This window comes from Ruditapes philippinarum, unplaced genomic scaffold (assembly GCF_026571515.1).
Source record: "Ruditapes philippinarum isolate M1 unplaced genomic scaffold, ASM2657151v2 ctg2314_1_1_1_1, whole genome shotgun sequence".
Classification (NCBI taxonomy): domain Eukaryota; kingdom Metazoa; phylum Mollusca; class Bivalvia; order Venerida; family Veneridae; genus Ruditapes; species Ruditapes philippinarum.
The window spans coordinates 300514-324590 of NW_026858538.1; the positions used below are offsets into that span (position 1 = coordinate 300514).

Below are 24077 nucleotides of genomic sequence, written 5' to 3' on the forward strand. Positions count from 1 at the left end.
ATACCTTGTAAAAGAATTGAAATATAGAGTTATGGTTGTGGGCAATTAAAGATAGTTGTGGTTCTTATATGTTGCATTTCCTTTCAATGTGGTTGGCCATTGATGATGTTTAATTGAATTACTCTGTAATAAGTCCAGAAAGACAAAGAAAAGGAACAAAGGGCAATAACTCTATAAATACTGAAGATAGAGTTATAGTTCTTGTGCACTGCACTTCCTCTTATTGTGCTTGACCATTGTATGAAGTTGTTTTGAATTCCAACAAGTACGTTTTAAGTTATGCTCCTGACAAGGAAAAGTATCAAAGGGCAGTAACTCTGTATTTTGTCAAATTGGAGTTATGGCTCTTGTGCACTGCACTTCCTTTTAATGTCCTTGACAACTGTATGAAGTTGAATTGAATTCCAAACAGTAGTTTTCAAGTTATGCTCTGGACAAGGAAAAGTAACAAAGGGCAATAACTCTGTAATTAGTAAAGATGGAGTTATGGTTCTTGTGCACTGCACTTTCTCTCAATGTGCTTGACCATTGTAAACAGTTATATTGAATTCCAACCATTAGTCTTCAAGTTATGGTCCGGACAAAAAAGGCAATGGAAAAGCAACAAAGGGCAATAACTCTGTAATTACTTTAGAAAGAGTTATGGTTCTTGTGCACTGCACTTCCCCTTATTATGTTTGACAATTGTATGAAGTTGTTTCGAATTCAAACCAGTAGTTTTCAAGTTATGCCCCGAACAAGGAAAAGTAACAAAGAACAATGACTCTGTAATTAGTCAAGATAGAGTTATGGTTCTTATGCACTGTACTTTCTCTCAATGTGCTTGACCATTGTATGCAGTTATATTGAATTCCAACCAATAGTCTTCAAGTTATGGTCCGGACAAAAAAATCAATGGAAAAGTAACAAAGGGCAATAACTCTGTAATTACTTTAGATAGAGTTATGGTTCTTGTGCACTGCACTTCCCCTTATTTTGTTTGACAATTGTATGAAGTTGTTTTGAATTCCAACCAGTTGTTTTCAAGTTATGCCCCGGACAAGGAAAAGTAACAAAGGGCAATAACTTTGTAATTAGACAAGATAGAGTTATGGTTCTTACGCACTGCACTTCCTCTCAATGTGCTTGACCAATGTATGTAGTTATATTGAATTCAAACTATTAGTCTTCAAGTTATGGTCCGGACAAAAAAAAGCAATGGAAAAGCAACAAAGGGAATAACTCTGTAATTACTTTAGATAGAGTTATGGTTCTTGTGCACTGCACTTCCCCTTATCATGTTTGACAATTGTATGAAGTTGTTTTGATTTCCAACCAGTAGTTTTCAAGTTATGCCCCGGACAAGGAAAAGTAACAAAGGGCAATAACTCTGTAATTAGTCAAGATAGAGTTATGGTTCTTGTGCACTGCACTTCCTCTCAATGTCACAGCTTGACCATTGTATGTAGTTATATTGAATTCAAACTATTAATCTTCAAGTTATGGTCCGGACAAAAAAAAAGCAATGGAAAAGCAACAAAGGGCAATACCTCTGTAATTACTTTAGATAGAGTTATGGTTCTTGTGCACTGCACTTCCCCTTATTGTGTTTGACAATTTTCTGAAGTTGTTTTGAATTCCAACCAGTAGTTTTCAAGTTATGCCCCGGACAAGGAAAAGTAACAAAGGACAATAGCTCTGTAATTAGTCAAGATAGAGTTATGGTTCTTGTGCACTGCACTTCCTCTCAATGTGCTTGACCATTGTATGTAGTTATATTGAATTCCAACCATTAGTTTTCAAGTTATGCTCCGGACAAGGAAAATGCAACGGACGTCTGGACCGACCGACCGCCCGACCAACCGACCACCGGGTGACTCCTATATACCCCCCAAACTTCGTTTTTGGGGGTATAAAAACCACAACCAAAGTCGAGAGAATAATGACGGAAAAAGTCATGTCACATTAACGCAATGATTATGTATAAAAATTATGTATAAATTCTAAACGACTTTACCATGAGAACAGTTTTTTTTCACTGCTGAAATCAGTGGATACAAAAGATTTGACGGGAGTTGATCAGTTCCAACTTTCACAAGCTCTTTTTGCAGGATTACGAGCTGATCTACTGTGAAATAATTTAGATGTATGTACTGCTTGCGTTTGTCTTTTATATGTTGCAACCACTGCATTAAACAATTTTCCATGAATTTTGCAAGCTTCGGAATCAAATCCTTCAAGTCTTCTGTTTCTGACCTTAGTCCCTAAAATTCAAAATAGAATATATGAAGTTACGAATCTTTGATATCTAAGCCACATAAACATAATAAATATTAAAGAACGTAAAGACATTCTACAAACAATAATTGAAATTAAAACACTTATTTTTGATTGACTGCTTTTAGATAATAAAAAAGTACCTTAATTGTTGGTATATCTTCACCCTGTCCAAACTGCATTATCAATGCAACTGGCTTGCTTTTATCACATAGACATCTTACTGACCAATCGTGGAAAAGTACGCATCCGGCTGAACAAAGTTTATTATATACTTTGCATAGTCTCATGATACCGTCAAATGTCTGTAATACAATCAAACATCTTCATTGTCATATTTTATATGTGCTAAGTATTGCATGATTCTTTGAATGTTATACAATAAAAAAATAATGAATTTGTGAGAAAAAAATCTGGAAAGGGGATCCCTCGGAAGCAATGAAAACCAGAAAATCACATGAAAAATGCAGACTTGATCTGATTGATTCTGTTCCTCAGGGATAATGGAAAAGTGCAACATTCCTATCGCCCCTTACCACAAGCTAAAGCGGTGTTCAATCTTCAACACTTCATGTGCTGGAATCAATGATCTCGAAGGACAAAAATATAACATCGAAACTGACAAATTAATTCAATATTTCAGGTTACTCTTAGGTGGATTCATAACACAATGCTATATGCATAATATTCTTACACATCAAATATTAATAAATGTTTACCATATATACTCTTATATACATTTTTACGTCACGTAAAGTATTTTATTATAAACAAATATGTTGCAGAAATCGCATAAAAGAAGGTATATTAAACAGAATATGTGCTCTTTAAGGCTCTTGTGAGTGTAATAAATGAAAGTACGATAGTTCAATAAAGAATTTGATAATTTGTATGAAAATGATCAGCATGCATAATCTAAACTAAAATGTACTTTACCATAACGAAGTTTTCAACGTTCTCATTTCCGTTTTCAGTATTTCCGGCGACCAGCATCAGCCGGCTGGTTAAGTCCTGAAGCTGTACAAGTGTGTAGTCTCTTTTCTGTCGCTTCCCAGCTTCTTCTCGCACTGTGAGTTTAAATGAGTTTTCTAGCGCCTAAAATAAGAGAGATTATTGTTAATTATATGTCAAAGATTTGTGACTTCGTAAGAATGTGACCACTTGGAAATAAGTTGACTTGTAACATTAAACTAAATGTTTATCTTTTTTCTGACTTATTACTAATAAGAAACTCGATAGGCATAAACAATCTATCTTGGAACTAATCAACCTTAAATTTTCAAAAACACATACCATCTTTCCGATAGTATAAACACCACAACTGTTAATAGCATCGGCTTGCATGAAAGACGTAACCTCGACGGATCCATGTGCTTTTACAACATCTTTCAGCCATTCCAACTCCTTATTTGTATCAATCTAAAAAAGCAAAGAATGAACAGCAAAAAGAAATTTTATAACATTTTCCACTGTGTACTAAACTGAATCTTTCTTTTATAACCATTATATACACTTATCTGTTGAGTTTAAAATCACAATAACAATAAATAGCATAAGCACACAAAAAGTCGTCATTTGCCAAACTTAAATGGTGTACAAACAGTACTGTACCCTGTGCAAATCGATAACGGTAACCAATTACATTATGCAGTGTAATTTGTTAAATAATGAACATGCTTTTATGAAAGAGTAACATTAATTTTAATAAACGAAAGATGACGAGCGACGAACAAACTGCCAACTCATCTTTGAGCGTTGTACTCTGATGAACTAAATTACAAAACTAAGTCGGATACCCACCAGCATTTGTGGAAGGTTGTCGTTTGACTCTAATTCTTTCCAAACAACCTGGCAGCGTTCAAGCAAATCCTTGTAGTCCGACATTGGATCTAGCTCAAAAATGAGCGGCGCATATCCAGTAACTGCCGTATGAAGACATTCTACTTTGTCCATCATTAATGGATCATCACCCGCTGATATTAAGGCCAGATCAACAAAAACCTTCAATTCTTTTACTATAGAAAATAAAACATAATTACATTTGGTTATTAAGTAATCGTTTACAGAAATTTGAATTTGATATTTAAACGATAATCAATGGACTGAACTAAAGGCTTGGTCGCACCGACACAGAGGTCTTTTGAGTTGTACGTCTGCGTAGCAAATAAAATGTTAGTCTGTGACAAAATCCTACGACAAATATGTCCAAATAATAATGTGTACGAAAAAATGACATACGGTTGTCTTGCATGAACTTGCCGACTTGACGACGCAAAACAATCCTTCTCAAACAAAATTGCATTTGTGAAAATGTGCTATGCCAACGCATTTATATAACACTAAATACATGAATTAGGAACATTATAGACGTGATATATATTTTGTTTTGTTTCTATATAATTGAACCTCCATAATGCAAGAGACAAGTGCATTTGGGACTCAGGCTCAAATTTCAGCACTTTTAATAAAAGTATATGTGCAGATATGTCTCATGTTCAGATACAAAGGCAATAGTAAAATAATTGATTCAAAATAAATGTTTCCTTACTTCAAAAAATGGCATTTACTGTATTACATAGTTGTATTAAACTTTGAAATATAGTTATCATTTTTTCTTGAATACTTATTTTCAATTAAGCATTACCTATTCTGAAAATATTAAGGTTTAAACATAATGTCCTTATAAAGTGCTCAGATCATTTCTCTTGCTAGATGTCATGACCTCAAATCATCTGAGCTCTATGCTAAACATCTGAGCTCTAGCCCTAGAATTTTTCAAGAAAAAGAAGGCTGTTAAAATGTTTACTATATTATTTACTAAATATTATTATAAACCCCTAGGGCGGGGCCAATTTTGACACCAGTGCTTGAATATGAACAATCTTGTTTCTTGGAAAACAGATTTTTGCATAGATTCAAATTCTTTAAACAACTTTAGAAGTCCTTACCGCATGATACAATCTTGGCCAGTTTGGTTGAAATCAAACTTGTACTGTTTAAGATCTATTAAGCTCACTATGACACGCACGCGCACACACACGCACACGCACACGCACACACACACACATATCACAGATTGCAGTGGCATAAAAATCGCACACTGACGCAAGACTGTTGATTTGTAAGCATCACATTTTGTAATTTAATAGTTTTTATTCAACATAACCATTAAGAGATTACATTTACTTTTTGACGTTCTTAAAATTTAGGTTGGCCATAGTTTTCGGCACGGTATAACCGGTAATGTGTCAATGTGCAGTTAAAACCATATAAACATACAATCTGTAACAGTAGTTTATCATGGAACCTTTATTTGGCATGTACGTGCCATTCCATGAAAAGCGTTGCATTGTCCAAAAGTAGGCGAATTTACACAAGAAGGTGCAGGTTTTTTTTAGAATAGTCCTTGTGCTTCTTGTTAAAAACAGCTATGAAATTTTTTTTTCCAGCATTGAACGCAAAAATGTTGTTATACAATGCAAGACTACTTTGTCAGAAACTTCAATCGAATACCTGTCATAGACCTGTTTTAACTATGGTGTGACCAAGGTTCTACAAATAACTCATAAAAAGTCATAATATTTACATGTATATTTAAACAATCCGGTAAAGGATAGTAAAATTTCAATATTTGGTTAATGATATATTATTTTTGCGCTTATATACTCTGTGATATTTTGCCGATTGAATCACTAAAATAAGGAACCCATCTGTGATTTTTTCTAAAATAAAAGTTCCATCCTATTTAAGTAATGAATTCTTAAAAAGTCGGTTTTTAGTGGTGTGGACAGTAACCTAAACTTTTGCCCATGAACAGGCTCAATCAAATCGAGAAAAAATATTTTTAAAAATTTCAAAGTGTACTAGTATGAAAAATAAGATTTACGTACGTTTCTTCATTGTCTTGTTCAACCACTTAACCAAAGGTTTACATTCCACGTAAGCTGCAAGACACTTGGCTCTTTCCGGAGTCATATCCTCCAAGAATGAACATGTGTTTATCAGACTTTGATCAAATGAATTCATCGAAAAGTTTGTTGCGTAGTGCTATATAAAAAGAGAGTGTAGTCATTAAATGAAAACAAGAGGGACATGATGGCCCTAATATAGCTCACCTGAATATTACTACTCTTCATGACAAGGAACAAGTTATATTGTAGACTATAAACAAAGCAGAATGATATAATATCTAAAACAAAATTTGATTGATATTACAAAGTTCATATTAGTATCTGAAATAGTGCACGTGTAAAAGCATTACCGGTTACTATTGCTGAGGGAAAACAACAGTTTCATAAGAAGTCACTGGTTACTATATTCATCATAAATGGTTTCCTTGGAAGTCAGTGTCTGCTATGAATTGGAAGTCACTAGTTGCTTTGAAAATTTACAGGTGGCTTATGAAAAGTTAAAGGCTGCTTGCTATGTGCTTTAACTCTTAGATTTTTAAAGTTGTTACTACATTGTATATACATATAAGGAAACTCTATGTTCCCCGAGGCGGTGCCAATTTTGACCCCAGTGCTATGATTTGAACAATTTTTGTAGAGATGTTTCATATAAAATATCTTAGCAAAACATCTATAATATAATAAAATATTTAATTATTTTTTAAACATATAAGCAAAATGCAGGGCCAATTTTGACATGAAGGCTATAACTGGAACTAACTTAGTAAATGTCTACTAGATAATGTTTCATGTCAAAAAACTAAGCTTTAGCTCTTGTAGATTTAAAGATGATTTTTTCAGGTTCAACTTTATACATATACATATAATGAAAAAGCTCCCACTTGAGCACTTTATTCTCAAGTGAGCTTTTAACAAATGTATTTACTTTTTGAAAAAAGTTCGACTTTTAGATACAGAGAAGACTTACATGTGCAATATCTTCAACAGATCTGAAATCTCCCTGTAAATCATATTGTTGCATAAACTGTAGGATCACGATTGCTCCATTAACACATGACCCTAATTTCCTGAACTGTTTCAACTGTTCAAGTCGTATCCTAGCAAATCGATCCTTCAGGTTCAGTTTTAAAAGTTCAGCAAACATTCCTTTCTCATCATCATTGTAAGCATTTCCGATAACCAATTCGAATGTTTGAAACTTGATATCACCAGTTCTAACGCTTTTGGAAAAAACATCAAATCTGGAATAACAAATTAATTTAATTGGAACACATCTTTTTGTTTTACAATCATATACACAAATATCAATACCAACATCTCTCTTAAACAGTTAGAAAAGGAAATTTATAATTCTTTGCAGGTAAGGATTGTAGGAACTAAGCATACATTTGTCAAAATTGAATTTTGATGTTTTTGTCCGCCATTACAACAAAAATTACTAGAACTAAACAGAACTAATGTTTTTATATTTTTTTGGTCTTTTGGGATCATTGTTTCCAACACTTTCAAGTGTTAAAAATTGAATACCGCTCAAGTCAGTGCTAAAAGAGGTGAGGGCAATCCCAAATCTACATACTCAAAACCGGTGCTAAGGTGCGTTAGGAATGTACGTTGCACTTTTTATTATCACTCATGTATGGACTCAATGAAACCGATTCTGCTATTATCATGTAATTTTAATGTGATAAGTGCTTCCGAGGGATGACACTTTATCCAGATTGTTTTACTAAGGTTAAAAACTTATCAAATTTTAATGTACGGAAGGGGCATTACATATTTTGGGATGCGCTTTTTTCCTTGGACACATTTTCTAAATCTTAGAGCCCTAGATTAAAGAATTGATGCATTTAATACTAATTCGTGTACATAATTTGCTGTTTAAACGGGGATGTCATTCTTGTCACTGTCTTTCTGATATTTTTCATATTTCACGCTGTATTTTTCATTTTTAGAGGGAATTTTCGTATTCAACTGGCTTATGTAAAGCATAAATCTGGCGTACTGTATACGCATTGCGCTTGTTATGAATTAACCTTACACTGGAAGTTGACTTTATTCTATTATTTTGACTCAACCGGTGGCAAATATATAACGACGTTTGAAACATTTTCATACGCTTAACTTCCAAGAAATCTTTAATGACTTAACTTTAAACTATCAATGACATCATTGAGACAATTTGTCAGCCAGCTAAAATTTAAAATTGAATGACATTGATTCAGCAAAATTTGGTTGTCTCGAAAACTCGAACAATTTTCCTATTTTAAAGTTATGACGCAGTTAAAGAGATAGTTACGATGAACTAAAATACCCTTGTGTTATTGTCTCTAAGAAAACCTTAACGTACGCAACATACGATGGCGTATATGCTAAGGTGACTTTGTGTAGTGGACCCAAACACTTGTCGTATATTTATAAATGTCTAATACTTGTATCAATACTAGTCTGATCATGGTGGTATTTTCTACAAATACACTAGAGAGACATGCTACTGTATTCGATTTATTTAATTTTACATAAAACAACACTGCATTTGTGAAAAATAATGCTATGCTACAGCATAAATACAACACTAAACAGTAATATAGGAACATAAGATTTTTTTTGTTTCTATACAATTGAAAATTGCCATAATGAAGTAGAGTCTAGTAAAATTGGGGGTCAAGGTCATATTTCAGCATGTAAAATAAATGACAATATGTAGACGTGTCTAATGATCAGATACAAAGGCCACAGTACAATAATTGATTTAAAACAAGAGGGCCCAGAGGGCTCTGGATTTCTCACCTGAAGTCAAAAGGTCAAATGGAGCCTCTTTCTCACCATAAGCACAATTTGAAAACAAGGGAAAGCTTTATCTGAATAATTTTGAGTTCTGTCACCAAGGAAATTTTTGTGTACAATTATTTCAAAACTGAACCAGTGGTTTAGATTTTGTTTAGATGTTGTTATTTCTAACTTTAGCTCTGGCAGTCATTTAAGCTCACCTGAGCACTCAATATGAGATTTTGTGATCACAATGTGTCCGGCGTCCGTCAGTACGCCAGTGTGTCCTTCGTCAACTGTTTATACAAACAATTTCTTTTTCACCCACTAGGCCAAATGTGATAAAAAATTTTGGAATGTTCCGAGCATGAAGCTCTTCTAAAATTGTTCAATTGGTTTTGTTCAATTAAGCATATGGGTCAGGAGGGCTTTAAAAAGATTTTTGAAATAAAATCTTTATCTTCTCTTAAAGTGCAAGGCCTAAGGCTTAGATATTTTGTATGTGGCATCATGTAATGAACCTCAACATTTGCTCAAATTATAGCCCTGGGGTCAACATTTGCCTAGCCCTAGGGGGTCATTGATTTTTCTTATATGTATAAAGTAAAAACTTAAAAATATTCTTGTAAAAATTCGAGAGAGCTAGAGCGTAGATATTTGGCATGAAACATTTTCTAGTGGATGTCTACAAAGTTTGTTCAAATAAAAGCCCTAGGGTAAATTGGCCCGCCCCAGGGGGTTATTGATTTTCCTTATATGTAAACTAAAAACTCTTCTTGTGAAAATCAAAAATCACTAGGGCTTTGATATTTGGCAGGAAATATCGTGTAATGGATGTCTACCAAGTTTGTTAAAACAAAAGCCCTAGTGTAAAAATTGACCCCGTTCCGAGGTTTATTAATTTTCGTTATATGTATATGCATTCCATTCTGGGTTATTATCATCCTTTAATAAGATTAAATAAAATTTTGCTTTCATAACAAGAAAACAGAAAAGATTTTTTGAACATTATTTTTTTAACTATGATTTATTAAGATATGAAGAAAATATTAATATAATGAAACATAAATTTATTAATTTTCCTTAACCTTAACATCTTTTTAAATAACTGCAGTATATATAGCAAGAATTGAACTACATTGGATATTAAGCCGCCCGGTTAGCTCAACAGGTAGAGCGTTGGACTGTGAATCAGGCGACCCGAAACGATGCGGTGGTTGAACTGTGCTCTGGTGAATTCAATGTGGCTTACTACAGTGATCCGGAGTGAAACCTACCAACACCAACACCTAAACATTGGATATTATACACTTTATATTTGTATTAACAAGCTTATGACTGCTGTTATAAATTCTGTAATTTATTATAGTAAATGTTGGAATACACAGCTTGACTACATTATTTGCTAAAAAGCCAATGCCATGTAACTAACATATTATAATGAGAAAATTGATTTCCCTACTATGTATATTGTAAAAGTTTATATCTACAGAAGCTCAAGCTTAGTTTCTATAGCATTCAGAGACTTCATAGCAGCCATTTACTTTATAGAACTGTAAAATTTCATAGCAACCAGTGACTTCCATAGCAAATACAATTGTATTTCATAGCAGACACTGATTTCCAAGGACAGCAACCTGTGACTTTTTATGACACTGTATTCCCTTAGCAAAAGCAACAAGTAAGTTTTTACATGTGCGCTATTCCAGATACAAATATGAACTTTGTGATATCAGTTTAAAAATCCTGATATGCAGATTTTTGGATGGTTGTTTATCATAAATATGATGCTCAAAAGAAGATTTATCAATATGTTAAGTTTCAATAAACATTATTTGTAAAGATATTACCGAATGTAACATTTCATGTAAATAAAGGCAGATATTTCGAAATTTGTTGTCAGGTCATTTTAAGCCAATTTTTACAATAAAAACTGAAAACATTAACTACAAAGTTTAAGTAAGTGTAATTAAACATTTGCTTCACATATTTAACTTTTTAAAACAAGAGGGCCATGATGGCCCTGAGGTCGCTAACCTGTATAAAGGCACCCAGAGCGGGGCCAGTTTTAACCCCAGGGCTTTTATTTGAACACACCCATTAGAAGATGTTTCACGATGTTAAGTTTTTACTACACACATATAATGAAAAACAACGATTTACCCCCCCCCCCCCCGGAGCAGGGCCAATTTTAACCCAAGGGCTTTTATTTGAACAAACTTTGTACAATCAATTACTTGAAGATGTTTCATGCTTAATATCTAAACTCTAGCTATTTGGGCTTTTTCAAAGAAGATTTTTAAGTTTTTGCTATATTGCAGGGATCAGGTGATCTAATGATTCTTCTGCTTATTTTATTCTTTACTTGAGTATTTTTATGTGCAAACTCCGTATAACTTAATGAAGTAAAAGTGGGTGGGGTATTGTTTACATTATTTTTAATCTCAGTGATAAAGCTTTTACCGTTCAATATAAAGTTCAAGATTGAATTACCTTCTAGCGTTAGACTTTATCTACATTTTTATATGTCTGTTTATAATTGTCATCTACTGTTAACGTCAATTTCTAAAGATATTGGATAATTTGGCTGATAGTGAGTTACCGGCATGTTTACAACATTTATGTGTACCTGTTACGTTTATGTCTATTACGTCATTGAATTATGCGTTCTACGTCATTGATTTCTCGTGGGCGTTTTTCTTGTTGGTAAACATTGGGTTTTTGACAGATGATAGATAATGTTTACAGAGTATGTCTTATCTTAGGTAATTGCTTTTAGTCTTATATAATATTTTGTATATCCTGTTTAATTGAACTTTGCATACTTAAAAGATAATCTTTGAATATGTTTGTATGTATTTCTGCAGAATTCTGCTGAATTCTGCCACTGTTATCTATGATATCACACTTTCTGCCAAATTCTGCAATTCTAGCGGAATTCGTCTAGTATAAATTGAGATGTTTTCGAATATGAAGTGAGTTTTAAGTTGACTCTTGGAATTCAGAGATTGAAGTTGACTCTGGGAATTCAGAGATAAAAGTTAGTTATGATAATTCAGTAATAAATAAGTTGATTATTGGGGTGGAAAATAGAATAAGATATAACATTGATACATTGTAAATGAATATCAGAACATAGAACGATAATTTAACAGAGATATTTATTGAGAATAGAATCTAATAGAAATTGTGAAAAGAAGAGGTATAGTTTATAAATGACTATTAATGATAGATGTTAAAGACATAATTATTTTTATATATGATATTTGTTCTAACTGTTCAATAAATATTCTTACATTTTAAAAGTTTAAACAAAGACTTTTCCTATTTGTATCCATTTATTTAAAGATTGTTTAAACCCCAAACAGTGTTGCGACTTATACGCAACCAAAGTAAAAGTTTTAATTATGAAAGATGCCACAATATACATATAAGGAAAATCAATGACCCCCGGGGCGGGGCCAATTTTGACCCCAAGGCTTTAATTTAAACAAACTTGGTAGACAATAATTAGAACATGTTTCATGCTAAATATCTTAGCTCTAGCCCTTTTAGTTCTTTATAAGAAGATTTTTTAATGTTTAAACTATATGCATATAGGGAAAATCAATGACCCCCTTGGGCAGGGCCAATTTGGACCCCAGGGCTTTTTTTAACAAACTTGGTAGACACTCATCAGAAGATGTTTCATGCTAAATATCTTAGCTCTAGCTCTTTGGGTTCTTTAAAAGAAGACTTTTTAAGTTTTTACTATATGCATAAAGGGATAATCAAAGACCCCCTGGGGCGGGGCCAATTTTGACCCCAGGGCTTTTATTTGAACAAACTTGGTAGACACTCACTAGAAGATGTTTCATGCTTAATATCTAAACTCTAGCTTTTTAGGTTTTTTCAAACAAGGTCTTTAAAGTTTTTGCTATACACATATAAGGACAATCAATGACCCCCGGGGCGGGGCAATTTTTGACCCCAGGGCTTTTATTTGAACAAACTTGGTAGACACTCACCAGAAGATGTTTCGTGCTTAATATCTAAACTCTAGCTTTTTGGGTGTTTTCAAAGAAGATCTTTTAAATTTTTGCTATACACATATAAGGAAAATCAATGACCCCCGGGGCGGGGGCATTTTTGACCCCAGGACTTTTATTTGAACAAACTTGGTAGACACTCATTAGAACATGTTTCATGCTAAATATCTTAGCTCTAGCTCTTTTAGTTCTATATAAGAAGTTTTTTAGAGTTTTTACTAGATGCATATAGGGAAAATCAATGACCCCCTGGGGCAGAGCCAATTTTGACCCAAGGTCTTTTCTAAACAAACTTGGTAGACACTCATTAGAAGATGTTTCATGCTTAATATCTTAGCTCTAGCTCTTTGGGTTCTTTAAGAGGAGATTTTTAAAGTTTTTACTATATGCATATAGGGATAATCAAAGACCCCCTGGGACGGGGCCAATTTTGACCCAAAGGCTTTTATTTGAACAAACTTGGTAGACACTCACTAGAAGATGTTTCATTCTTTATATCTAAACTCTAGCTATTTGGGTTTTTTCAAAGAAGATTTTTTAAGTTTTTTGCTTTACAAATATAAGGAAAGTGAATGAGCCCTAGACGGGGCCAATTTTGACCCCAGGACTTTTATTTGAGCAAACTTGGTAGACACTCACTAGAAAATATTTAATGCTTAATATCTTAACTCTAGCTAATTGGAGTTTTTCAAAGAAGATTTTTAAGTTTTTGCTATACACATATAAGGAAAATAAATGACCCCCGGGGCGGTGCCAATTTTGACCCGAGGGCTTTTATTTGAACAAACTTGTTAGACACCTATTAGAACATCTATCATGCTAAATATCTTAGCTCTAGCTCTTTGAGTTCTTTATAAGAAGATTTTTAAAAGTTTTTACTATATTCATATAGGGAAAATCAATGCCCCCCTGCGGCGGGGCCAATTTTGACCCCAGGGCTTTTATTTGAACAAACATGGTAGACACTCATTAGAAGAGTTTCATGCTAAATATCTTAGCTCTAGCTCTTTGGGTTCTTTAAAAGAAGAATTTTTTAAGTTTTTACTATTGCATATAGGGATAATCAAAGACCCCCTGGGACGGGGCCAATTTTGACCCAAAGGCTTTTATTTGAACAAACTTGGTAGACACTCACTAGAAGATGTTTCATTCTTTATATCTAAACTCGAGCTATTTGGGTTTTTTCAAAGAAGATTTTTTAAGTTTTTTGCTTTACACATATAAGGAAAGTGAATGAGCCCTAGACGGGGCCAATTTTGACCCCAGGACTTTTATTTGAGCAAACTTGGTAGACACTCACTAGAAAATATTTCATGCTTAATATCTAAACTCTAGCTAATTGGGGTTTTTCAAAGAAGATTTTTAAGTTTTTGCTATACACATATTAGGAAAATAAATGACCCCCGGGGCGGGGCCAATTTTGACCCGAGGGCTTTTATTTGAACAAACTTGTTAGACACCTATTAGAACATCTATCATGCTAAATATCTTAGCTCTAGCTCTTTGAGTTCTTTATAAGAAGATTTTTAAAAGTTTTTACTATACACATATAAGGAAAATCAATGACCCCCGGGGCGGAGCCAATTTTGACCCCAGGGCTTTTATTTGAACAAACTTGGTAGACACCCATTAGAACATGTTTCATGCTAAATATCTTAGCTCAAACTCTTTGAGTTCTTTATAAGAAGAAGATTTTTTAAAGTTTTTACTATATGCATATAGGGAAAATCTATGACCCCTTGGGGCAGGGCCAATATGACCCCAGGGCTTTAATTTGAACAAACTTGGTAGACACTCATTAGAAGATGTTATATGCTAAATATCTTAGCTCTAGCTCTTTGGGTTCTTTAATAGAAGAGATTTTAAGTTTTTACTATATGCATGTAGGGAAAATCAAAGACCCTCTGGGGCGGAGCCAATTTTGACCCCAGGGCTTTGATTTGAACAAACTTGGTAGACACTAATTAGAACATGTTTCATGCTAAATATCTTACCTCTAGCTCTTTTAGTTTTTTTTTTAAGAAGAATTTTTAAAGTTTTTACTACATGGATATAGGGAAAATCAATGACCCCCTGGGGCAGGGCCAATTTTGACCCCAGGGCTTTTTTTTAACAAACTTGGTAGACACTCATTAGAAGATGTTTCATGCTAAACATCTTAGCTCTAGCTCTTTGGGTTCTTTAAAAGAAGATTTTTTAAAGTTTTTACTATATGTATATGGGGAGAATCAAAGACGCCCTGGGACGGGGCCAATTTTGACCCAAGGGCTTTTATTTGAACTAACTTGGTAGACCCTTACTAGAAGATGTTTCATGCTTAATATCTAAACTCTAGCTATCTGGGTTTTTTCAAAGAAGATTTTTTAAGTTTTTGCTATACACATATATAAGGAAAATCAATGACCCCCGGGGAGGGGCCAATTTTGACCCCAGGGCTTTTATTTGAACAAACTTTGTAGACACCCATTAGAACATGTTTCATGCTAAATATCTTAGCTCTAGCTCTTTGGGTTCTTTATAAGAAGATTTTTTAAAGTTTTCACTATATGCATATAGGGAAAATCAATCACCCACTGGGGCGAGGCCAATTTTGTCCCCAGGGCTTTTTATTTGAACAAACATGGCAGACACTTATTAGAAGAGTTTCATGCTAAATATCTTAGCTCTAGCTCTTTGGGTTCTTTAAAAAAAAGATTTTTAAAGTTTTTACTATATGCAAATAGAGGGATAATCAAAGACCCCCTGGGACGGGCCAATTTTGATCCAAGGGCTTTCATTTGAACAAATTTGGTAGACACTTACTAGAAGATGTTTCATGCTTAATATCTACACTGTAGCTATTTGGGTTTTTTTCAAAGAAGATTTTTTAAGTTTTTGCTATACACATATAAGGAAAATCAATGACCCCCGGGCGGGGCCAATTTTGACCCCAGGACTTTTATTTGAACAAACTTGGTAGACACCCATTAGAACATGTTTCATGCTTAATATCTTAGCTCTAGCTCTTTGAGTTCTTTATAAGAAGAATTTTTTTTAAGTTTTTACTTTATGCATATAGGGAAAATCAATGACTCCTTGGGACAGGGCCAATATGACCCCAGGGCTTTAATTTGAACAAACTTGGTAGACACTCATTAGAAGATTTTATATGCTAAATATCTTAGCTCTAGCTCTTTGTGTTCTTTAATAGAAGATATTTTAAATTTTTACTATATGCTTAAAGGGAAAATCAAAGACCCCCTGGGGCGGAGCCAATTTTGACCCCAGGGCTTTTATTTGAACAAACTTGGTAGACACCATTAGAACATGTTTCATGCTAAATATCTTAGCTCAAACTCTTTGAGTTCTTTATAAGAAGAAGATTTTTTAAAGTTTTTACGATATGCATATAGGGAAAATCTATGACCCCTGGGGCAGGGCCAATTTGACCCCAGGGCTTTAATTTGAACAAACTTGGTAAGACACTCATTAGAAGATGTTATCATGCTAAATATCTTAGCTCTAGCTCTTTGGGTTCTTTAATAGAAGAGATTTTAAGTTTTTACTATATGCATGTAGGGAAATATCAAAGACCCTCTGGGGCGGAGCCAATTTTGACCCCAGGGCTTTGATTTGAACAAACTTGGTAGACACTCATTAGAAAATGTTTCATGCTAAATATCTTACCTCTAGCTCTTTTAGTTTTTTTTTTAAGAAGAATTTTTTAAGTTTTTTACTACATGGATATAGGAAAATCAATGACCCCCTGGGGCGGGGCCAATTTTGACCCAGGGCTTTTTTTAACAAACTTGGTAGACACTCATAGAAGATGTTTCATGCTAACATCTTAGCTCTAGCTCTTTGGTTCTTTATTAAAGAAGATTTTTTAAAGTTTTTACTATATGTATATAGGGAGAATCAAGACGCCCTGGGACGGGGCCAATTTTGACCCAAGGGCTTTTATTTAAAACAAACTTGGTAGACCCTTACTAGAAGATGTTTCATGCTAAAATATCTAAGCTCTAGCTTCTGGGTTTTTTCAAAGAAGATTTTTTAAGTTTTTGTTATACACATATATAAGGAAAATCAATGACCCCCGGGGCGGGGCCAATTTTGACCCCAGGGCTTTTATTTGAACAAACTTTGTAGACACCCATTAGAACATGTTTCATGCTAAATATCTTAGCTCTAGCTCTTTGGGTTCTTTATAAGAAGATTTTTTAAAGTTTTCACTATATGCATATAGGGAAAATCAATCACCCACTGGGGCGAGGACAATTTTGACCCCAGGGCTTTTATTTGAACAAACATGGCAGACACTTATTAGAAGAGTTTCATGCTAAATAACTTAGCTCTAGCTCTTTGGGTTCTTTAAAAGATTTTTTAAAGTTTTTACTATATGCATAGAGGGATAATCAAAGACCCCCTGGGACGGGGCCAATTTTGACCCAAGGGCTTTTATTTGAACAAATTTGGTAGACACTTGCTAGAAGATGTTTCATGCTTAATATCTAAACTGTAGCTATTTGGGTTTTTTTCAAAGAAGATTTTTTAAGTTTTTGCTATACACATATAAGGAAAATCAATGACCCCCGGGGCGGGGCCAATTTTGACCCCAGGGCTTTTATTTGAACAAACTTGGTTGACACCCATAAGAACATGTTTCATGCTTAATATCTTAGCTCTAGCTCTTTGAGTTCTTTATAAGAAGATTTTTTTAAAGTTTTTACTTTATGCATATAGGGAAAATCAATGACTCCTTGGGGCAGGGCCAATATGACCCCAGGGCTTTAATTTGAACAAACTTGGTAGACACTAATTAGAAGATTTTATATGCTAAATATCTTAGCTCTAGCTCTTTGTGTTCTTTAATAGAAGATATTTTAAATTTTTACTATATGCTTAAAGGGAAAATCAAAGACCCCCTGGGGCGGGGCCAATTTTTACCCCAGGGCTTTTATTTGAACAAACTTGATAGACAGTAATTAGAACATGTTTCATGCTAAATATCTTAGCTCTAGCTCTTTAGTTCTTTTTAAGAAGATTTTTTAAAGTTTTTACTATATGCATATAGGAAAAATCAATGACCCCCTGGGGCAGGGCCAATTTTGACCCCAGGGCTTTTTTTTAACAAACTTGGTAAACACTCATTAGAAGATGTTTCATGCTAAAAATCTTAGCTCTAGCTCTTTGGGTTCTTTAAAAGAAAACTTTTTAAGTTTTTACTATATGCATAAGGGGATATCAAATACCCCCTGGGCGGGGCCAATTTTGACCCCTGAACAAAGATGGTAGACACTCACTAGAAAATGTTTCATGCTTAATATCTAAACTGTAGCTATTTGATTTTTATCAAAGAAGATTTTTTTAAGTTTTTGCTATACACATATAAGGAAAATCAATGACCCCCGGGGCGGGGCCAATTTTGACACCCGGGCTTTTATTTGAACAAACTTGGTAGACACTCAACTAGAACAATGTTCATGCTTAATATCTAAATTTCTAGCTTTTTGAGTTTTTTTTTCAAAGAAGATTCTTTTAAATTTTTGCTATACACATATAAGGAAAATCAATGACCCCCCTGGTGGAGGGCATTTTGACCCCAGGGCTTTTATTTGAACAAACTTGGTATTGGACACCCATTAGAAGATGTTTTATGCTAAATATCTTAGCTCTAGCTCTTTGGGTTCTTTTAAAAGAAGATATTTTAAACTTTTTCTATATGCATATAAGGAAAATCAATGCCCCCCTACGGGCGGGGCCAATTTTGACCCAAGGCTTTTTATTTTGAACAAACTTGGTAGATTTTTTAAAGTTTTTGCTATATGCTATGGAAAATCAATACCCCCCAGGGGGGCCCCTTTGGGCCCCAGGGCTTTTTTTTTAACAAAACTTGGTAACATCATTAGAAGATGTTTCATGCTAAAAATCTTAGCTCTAGCTCTTTGGGTTCTATAAAATAAGATTTTTTAAGTTTTTACTATATGCATAAAGGGATATCAAAGACCCCTTGGGGCGGGGCCAATTTTGACCCCCTGAACAAACTTGGTAAACACTCACTAGAAGATGTTTCATGCTTAATATCTAAATTCTGGCTCTTTGTGTTTTTTCAAAGAAGATCTTTTAAGTTTTTGCTATACACATATAAGGAAAATCAATGACCCCCGGGGCGGGGCCAATTTAGACCCAATGGCTTTTATTTGAACAAACTTGGTAGACACTCACTAGAAGATGTTTCATGCTTAATATCTAAATTCTAGCTTTTTGTTTTTTTTTCAAAGAAGATCTTTTAAATTTTTGCTATACACATATAAGGAAAATCAATGACCCCCGAGGTGGGGGCATTTTGACCCCAGGGCTTTTATTTGAACAAACTTGGTAGACACCCATTAGAACATGTTTTATGCTAAATATCTTAGCTCTAGCTCTTTGGGTTCTTTAAAAGAAGATATTTTAACTTTTTCTATATGCATATAAGGAAAATCAATGCCCCCCTACGGCGGGGCCAATTTTGACCCAAGGGCTTTTATTTGAACAAACTTGGTAGACACTCACTAGAAGATGTGTCATGCTTGATATCTAAACTCTAGCTATTTGGGTTTTTTCAAAGAAGATTTTTTAAGTTTTTGCTATACAAATATAAGGAAAGTAAATGAGCCCCGGGGCGGGGCCAATTTAGACCCCAAGACTTTTATTTGAACAAACTTGGTAGACACTCACTAGAAGATATTTCATGCTTAATATCTAAACTCTAGCTATTTGGGGTTTTTCAAAGAAGATTTTTAAGTTTGCTATACACATATAAGGAAAATAAATGACCCCCGGGGCGGAGTCAATTTTGACCCCAGGGCTTTTATTTGAACAAACTTGGTAGACACCCATTAGAACATGTTTCATGCTAAATATCTTAGCTCTAGCTCTTTGAGTTCTTTGTAAGAAGAAGATTTTTTAAGTTTTTACTATATGCATATAGGGAAAATCAATGACCTCTAGGGGCAGGGCCAATATGACCCCAGGGCTTTAATTTGAACAAACCTGGTAGACACTCATTAGAAGATGTTATACGCTAAATATCTTAGCTCTAGCTCTTTGGGTTCTTTAATAGAAGAGATTTTAAGTTTTTACTATATGCATGTAGGGAAAATCAATGACCCCTGGGGCGGAGCCAATTTTGACCCCAGGGCTTTTATTTGAACAAACTTGGTAGACACAAATTAGAACATGTTTCATGCTAAATATCTTAGCTCTAGCTCTTTGGGTTCTTTATAAGAAGATTTTTTAAAGTATTTACTATATGCATATAGGGAAAATCAATGACCCCCTGGGGCGAGGCCAATTTTGACCCCAGGGCTTTTATTTGAACAAACATGGCAGACACTCATTAGAAGAGTTTCATGCTAAATAACTTAGCTCTAGCTCTTTGGGTCCTTTAAAAGATTTTTTTTAAGTTTTTACTATATGCATAGAGGGATAATCAAAGACTCCCTGGGACGGGGCCAATTTTGACCCAAGGGCTTTTATTTGAACAAATTTGGTAGACACTTACTAGAAGATGTTTCATGCTTAATATCTTAAACTGTAGCTATTTGGGTTTTTTCAAAGAAGATTTGTTTAAGTTTTTGCTATACACATATAAGGAAAATCAATGACCCCCGGGGCGGGGCCAATTTTGACCCCAGGGCTTTTATTTGAACAAACTTGGTAGACACCCATAAGAACATGTTTCATGCTTAATATCTTAGCTCTAGCTCTTTGAGTTCTTTATAAGAAGATTTTTTTAAAGTTTTTACTTTATGCATATAGGGAAAATCAATGACTCCTTGGGGCAGGGCCAATATGACCCCAGGGCTTTAATTTGAACAAACTTGGTAGACACTAATTAGAAGATTTTATATGCTAAATATCTTAGCTCTAGCTCTTTGGGTTCTTTAATAGAAGATATTTTAAATTTTTACTATATGCTTAAAGGGAAAATCAAAGACCCCCTGGGGCGGGGCCAATTTTGACCACAGGGCTTTTATTTGAACAAACTTGGTAGACACTAATTAGAACATGTTTCATGCTGAATATCTTAGCTCTAGCTCTTTAGTTCTTTATAAGAAGATTTTTTAAAGTTTTTACGATATGCATATAGGAAGAATCAATGACCCCCTGGGGCGGGGCCAATTTTGACCCCTGGGCTTTTATTTGAACAAACTTGGTAGACACTCACTAGAAGATGTTTCATACTTAATATCTAAACTCTAGCTATTTGGGTTTGTTAAAAAAGATCTTTTAAGTTTTTTGCTAAACACATATTAGGAAAATCAATGACCCCCGGGGCGGGGCCAATTTAGACCCCAGGGCTTTTATTTGAACAAACTTGGTAGACACTCACTATAATATGTTTTATGCTTAATATCTAAACTCTAGCTTTTTGGTTTTTTTCAAAGAAGATCTTTTAAATTTTTGCTATACACATATAAGGAAAATCAATGACCCCCGGGGCGGGGGCATTTTTGACCCCAGGGCTTTTATTTGAACAAACTTGGTAGACACCCATTAGAACATGTTTCATGCTAAATATCTTAGCTTTAGCTCTTTGGGTTCTTTAAAAGAAGATATTTTAACTTTTTCTTTATGCATATAGGGAAAATCAATACCCCCTACGGCGGGGCCAATTTTGACCCAAGGGCTTTTATTTGAATAAACTTGGTAGACACTCATTAGAAGATGTTTCATGCCAATTATCTAAGCTCTAGTTCTTAGGGTTTTTTAAAAGAAGATATTTAAAAATTTCTGCATGGAATGGAATTCTTTGAACAACTTTGTTAAAGCTTCACACAAAGAACATCCCTGTTAAATTTCTTTATGATCTGCCTTATGGTTTCAGAGGAGATGTCGTTTTAAAAGTGTGAACGGACAACGGACGACGGACGAAGAGTGATCCTAATAGCTCACCCTGAGCATATGCTCAGGTGAGCTAAAAAGTAAAAAGTAGTAAATTAGTAAAAAGTTCCCCCGTTTTCACTTCAGTGTTGTTATATTTTTCTGGTCCTTCGGGATCATTGATGCCGGCACTATTAAGTGTTGAGAATTGAGTACCGCTCAAGCCGGTGCTAGGGGCCGTGAGGGATGTTGCACTTATTCATTATCTCTCATGTACAGACTCAATCAAACCGAGTCTGCAATTCTTATGTAATTCTGTTGTGATTAATGCTTCCGAGGGATCACTTTGTTTCCAGATTTTTTTCACTTAACCTTTTACTGTACGAGCATATTGCAAGAAGAAAATGGCTGTTTTCATTGAAAAGCCCCCTGTTACAAGTTCAAACTGCTGTGAAACTATAAACAAGAGGATCAAGAGGGCCCTGGATTGCTTACCTGAGAAAAAGGTAAAAGGTCAAAGTGGAGCATTTTTTCACTACAAAACCACAATTTAGTTTATACAAATTTATTTTAGTTCGATTGTGTTGGAAGCTATAAGCTTATTGAAACACTCTCGAATCCGTTCCTGGAACCAACCAGTACTAAGCAATGAATGTAAAGTTTCTTGCTCAAGGAAACAACGGCATGCCCCTGACAGGGTTCGAACCCACGCGGTCAGCAATCCTTAGATTACTAGTCCGACGTGTTAACCACTCGGCCACGCCGCCACAATTTGAAAACAAGGGGTAGCTTAATATGATCAATTTTGACCAATGGGCATTTATTTGAACAAACATAGTTGACATCCACTAGAACATGTTTCATGGCAAATATCTAATCTACAGTGCTTTTGGGTTGTCACAAGAGAATTTTTTAAGTTTTTACTATATACATATAAGGAAAATCAATGACTCTTGGGGCGGGCCATTTTTTTACCCTTTGGGTTTTATTTCAACAATCATGTGGTAGACATACACTAGAACATGTTTCATGCAAAATATCTAGGCTCTACCTCTTTGTGAATTTTTTAAATTTTTTACTATATACATATAAGCAAAATCAATGACCCCTGGGGCGGGATCAATTTTTTACCCTAGGGCTTTACTTTGAACACACTTGATAGACATCCACTTAAAATTGTTTAATGCCAAAAATCTCAGCTCTAGCTCTTTTGGATTGTCACAAAAAGATTATTTAAGTTTTTACCATATACATATGAATACAAGAGGGCCATGATGGCCCTGAATCGCTCAGCAGAAACAACTGTTTTTCAGTGATTATATATTTATTTTTTTCAAATAAACTTGTAGAAAGACAAGTCCAGGTCAATTTAATTTTGCCTCTCTAGTTATAAGGATTTCCGACTCTGATTGTTTTTTTCTTTATAGTAAAAATGATAGGACCAAGTTTGGTGATCATCCATCCATTAATTTGTGATAAAATTTGCCTATGACTGTTTTTCAAAATTGCGATCTTTCTTCGTTTTTTTTAATTATCTAATAAATTAGATAATTATATGATCTCAGTATTTAGATATACATGTAAACTGTTTGTCAGGATAACACCACCGATCAATATTTATTTAAGATAACATAGGTATACTGGTCAACTTGACCAGAAAGTTAACATTTCAGGTTAATTATCTTACACTCTAATAGAAATGGAAAAAAAAATGTATCTTTAACTACATAGAGGGAAAAGGAAAAGGTTGTTTTGATGAAATGTAAATTTAATTGGCATGTCTTGTCACATTAGTTTTGTCTATATATATGGTGATGGCAGTCCCAAGTTGACGTGGTCTGCATGGTGGTGGCAGTCCACATGTTGTGGTGGTGGTTCACATGCTGGTGTTGGTCCGCATATTGGTGGTGGTCCACATGTTGGCGATGGCCCACATGTTGGCGATAGTCCAGCATGGTGGTGGCAGTCCGCATGTTGGTGGCTGTCTGCATATTGGTGATGGTCCGCATGTTGGTGGCTGTCTGCATATTGGTGGAGGTCCACATGGTGGTGGCGGACCACATCTTGGTGGTGGTCCGCATGGTGGTGGTGGTCCGCATTTTGGTGATGGTCCTCATGGTGGTGGTGGTGCACATGACGGTGGTCCGCATGGTAGTGGTGATCTGCATGCTGGTGGTGGTCCGCATGGTGGTGGTGGTCCGCATGTTGGCCATGGTCGGCATGTTTGCGGTGGTACACATGGTAGTGATGGTGATCCGCATGATGTAGG

The 24077-nt window shown here is 34.7% G+C and overlaps 1 protein-coding gene across 1 annotated transcript in view; it reads right to left on the reverse strand.

Annotated features, from left to right (window-relative positions):
- The window catches only part of LOC132753535 (E3 ubiquitin-protein ligase RNF213-like), a 115065-nt gene that overhangs the window by 53925 nt on the left and 37063 nt on the right, over positions 1-24077 (reverse strand). The window contains exons 14-20 of the mRNA XM_060744012.1: positions 7135-7408; positions 6147-6303; positions 4057-4271; positions 3550-3675; positions 3193-3351; positions 2400-2561; positions 1997-2243 (exon numbers count right to left, since the gene is read on the reverse strand). Of these exons, the coding sequence (XP_060599995.1) occupies positions 1997-2243; positions 2400-2561; positions 3193-3351; positions 3550-3675; positions 4057-4271; positions 6147-6303; positions 7135-7408 (1340 nt within the window). The remainder of the gene's footprint in view (positions 1-1996; positions 2244-2399; positions 2562-3192; positions 3352-3549; positions 3676-4056; positions 4272-6146; positions 6304-7134; positions 7409-24077) is intronic.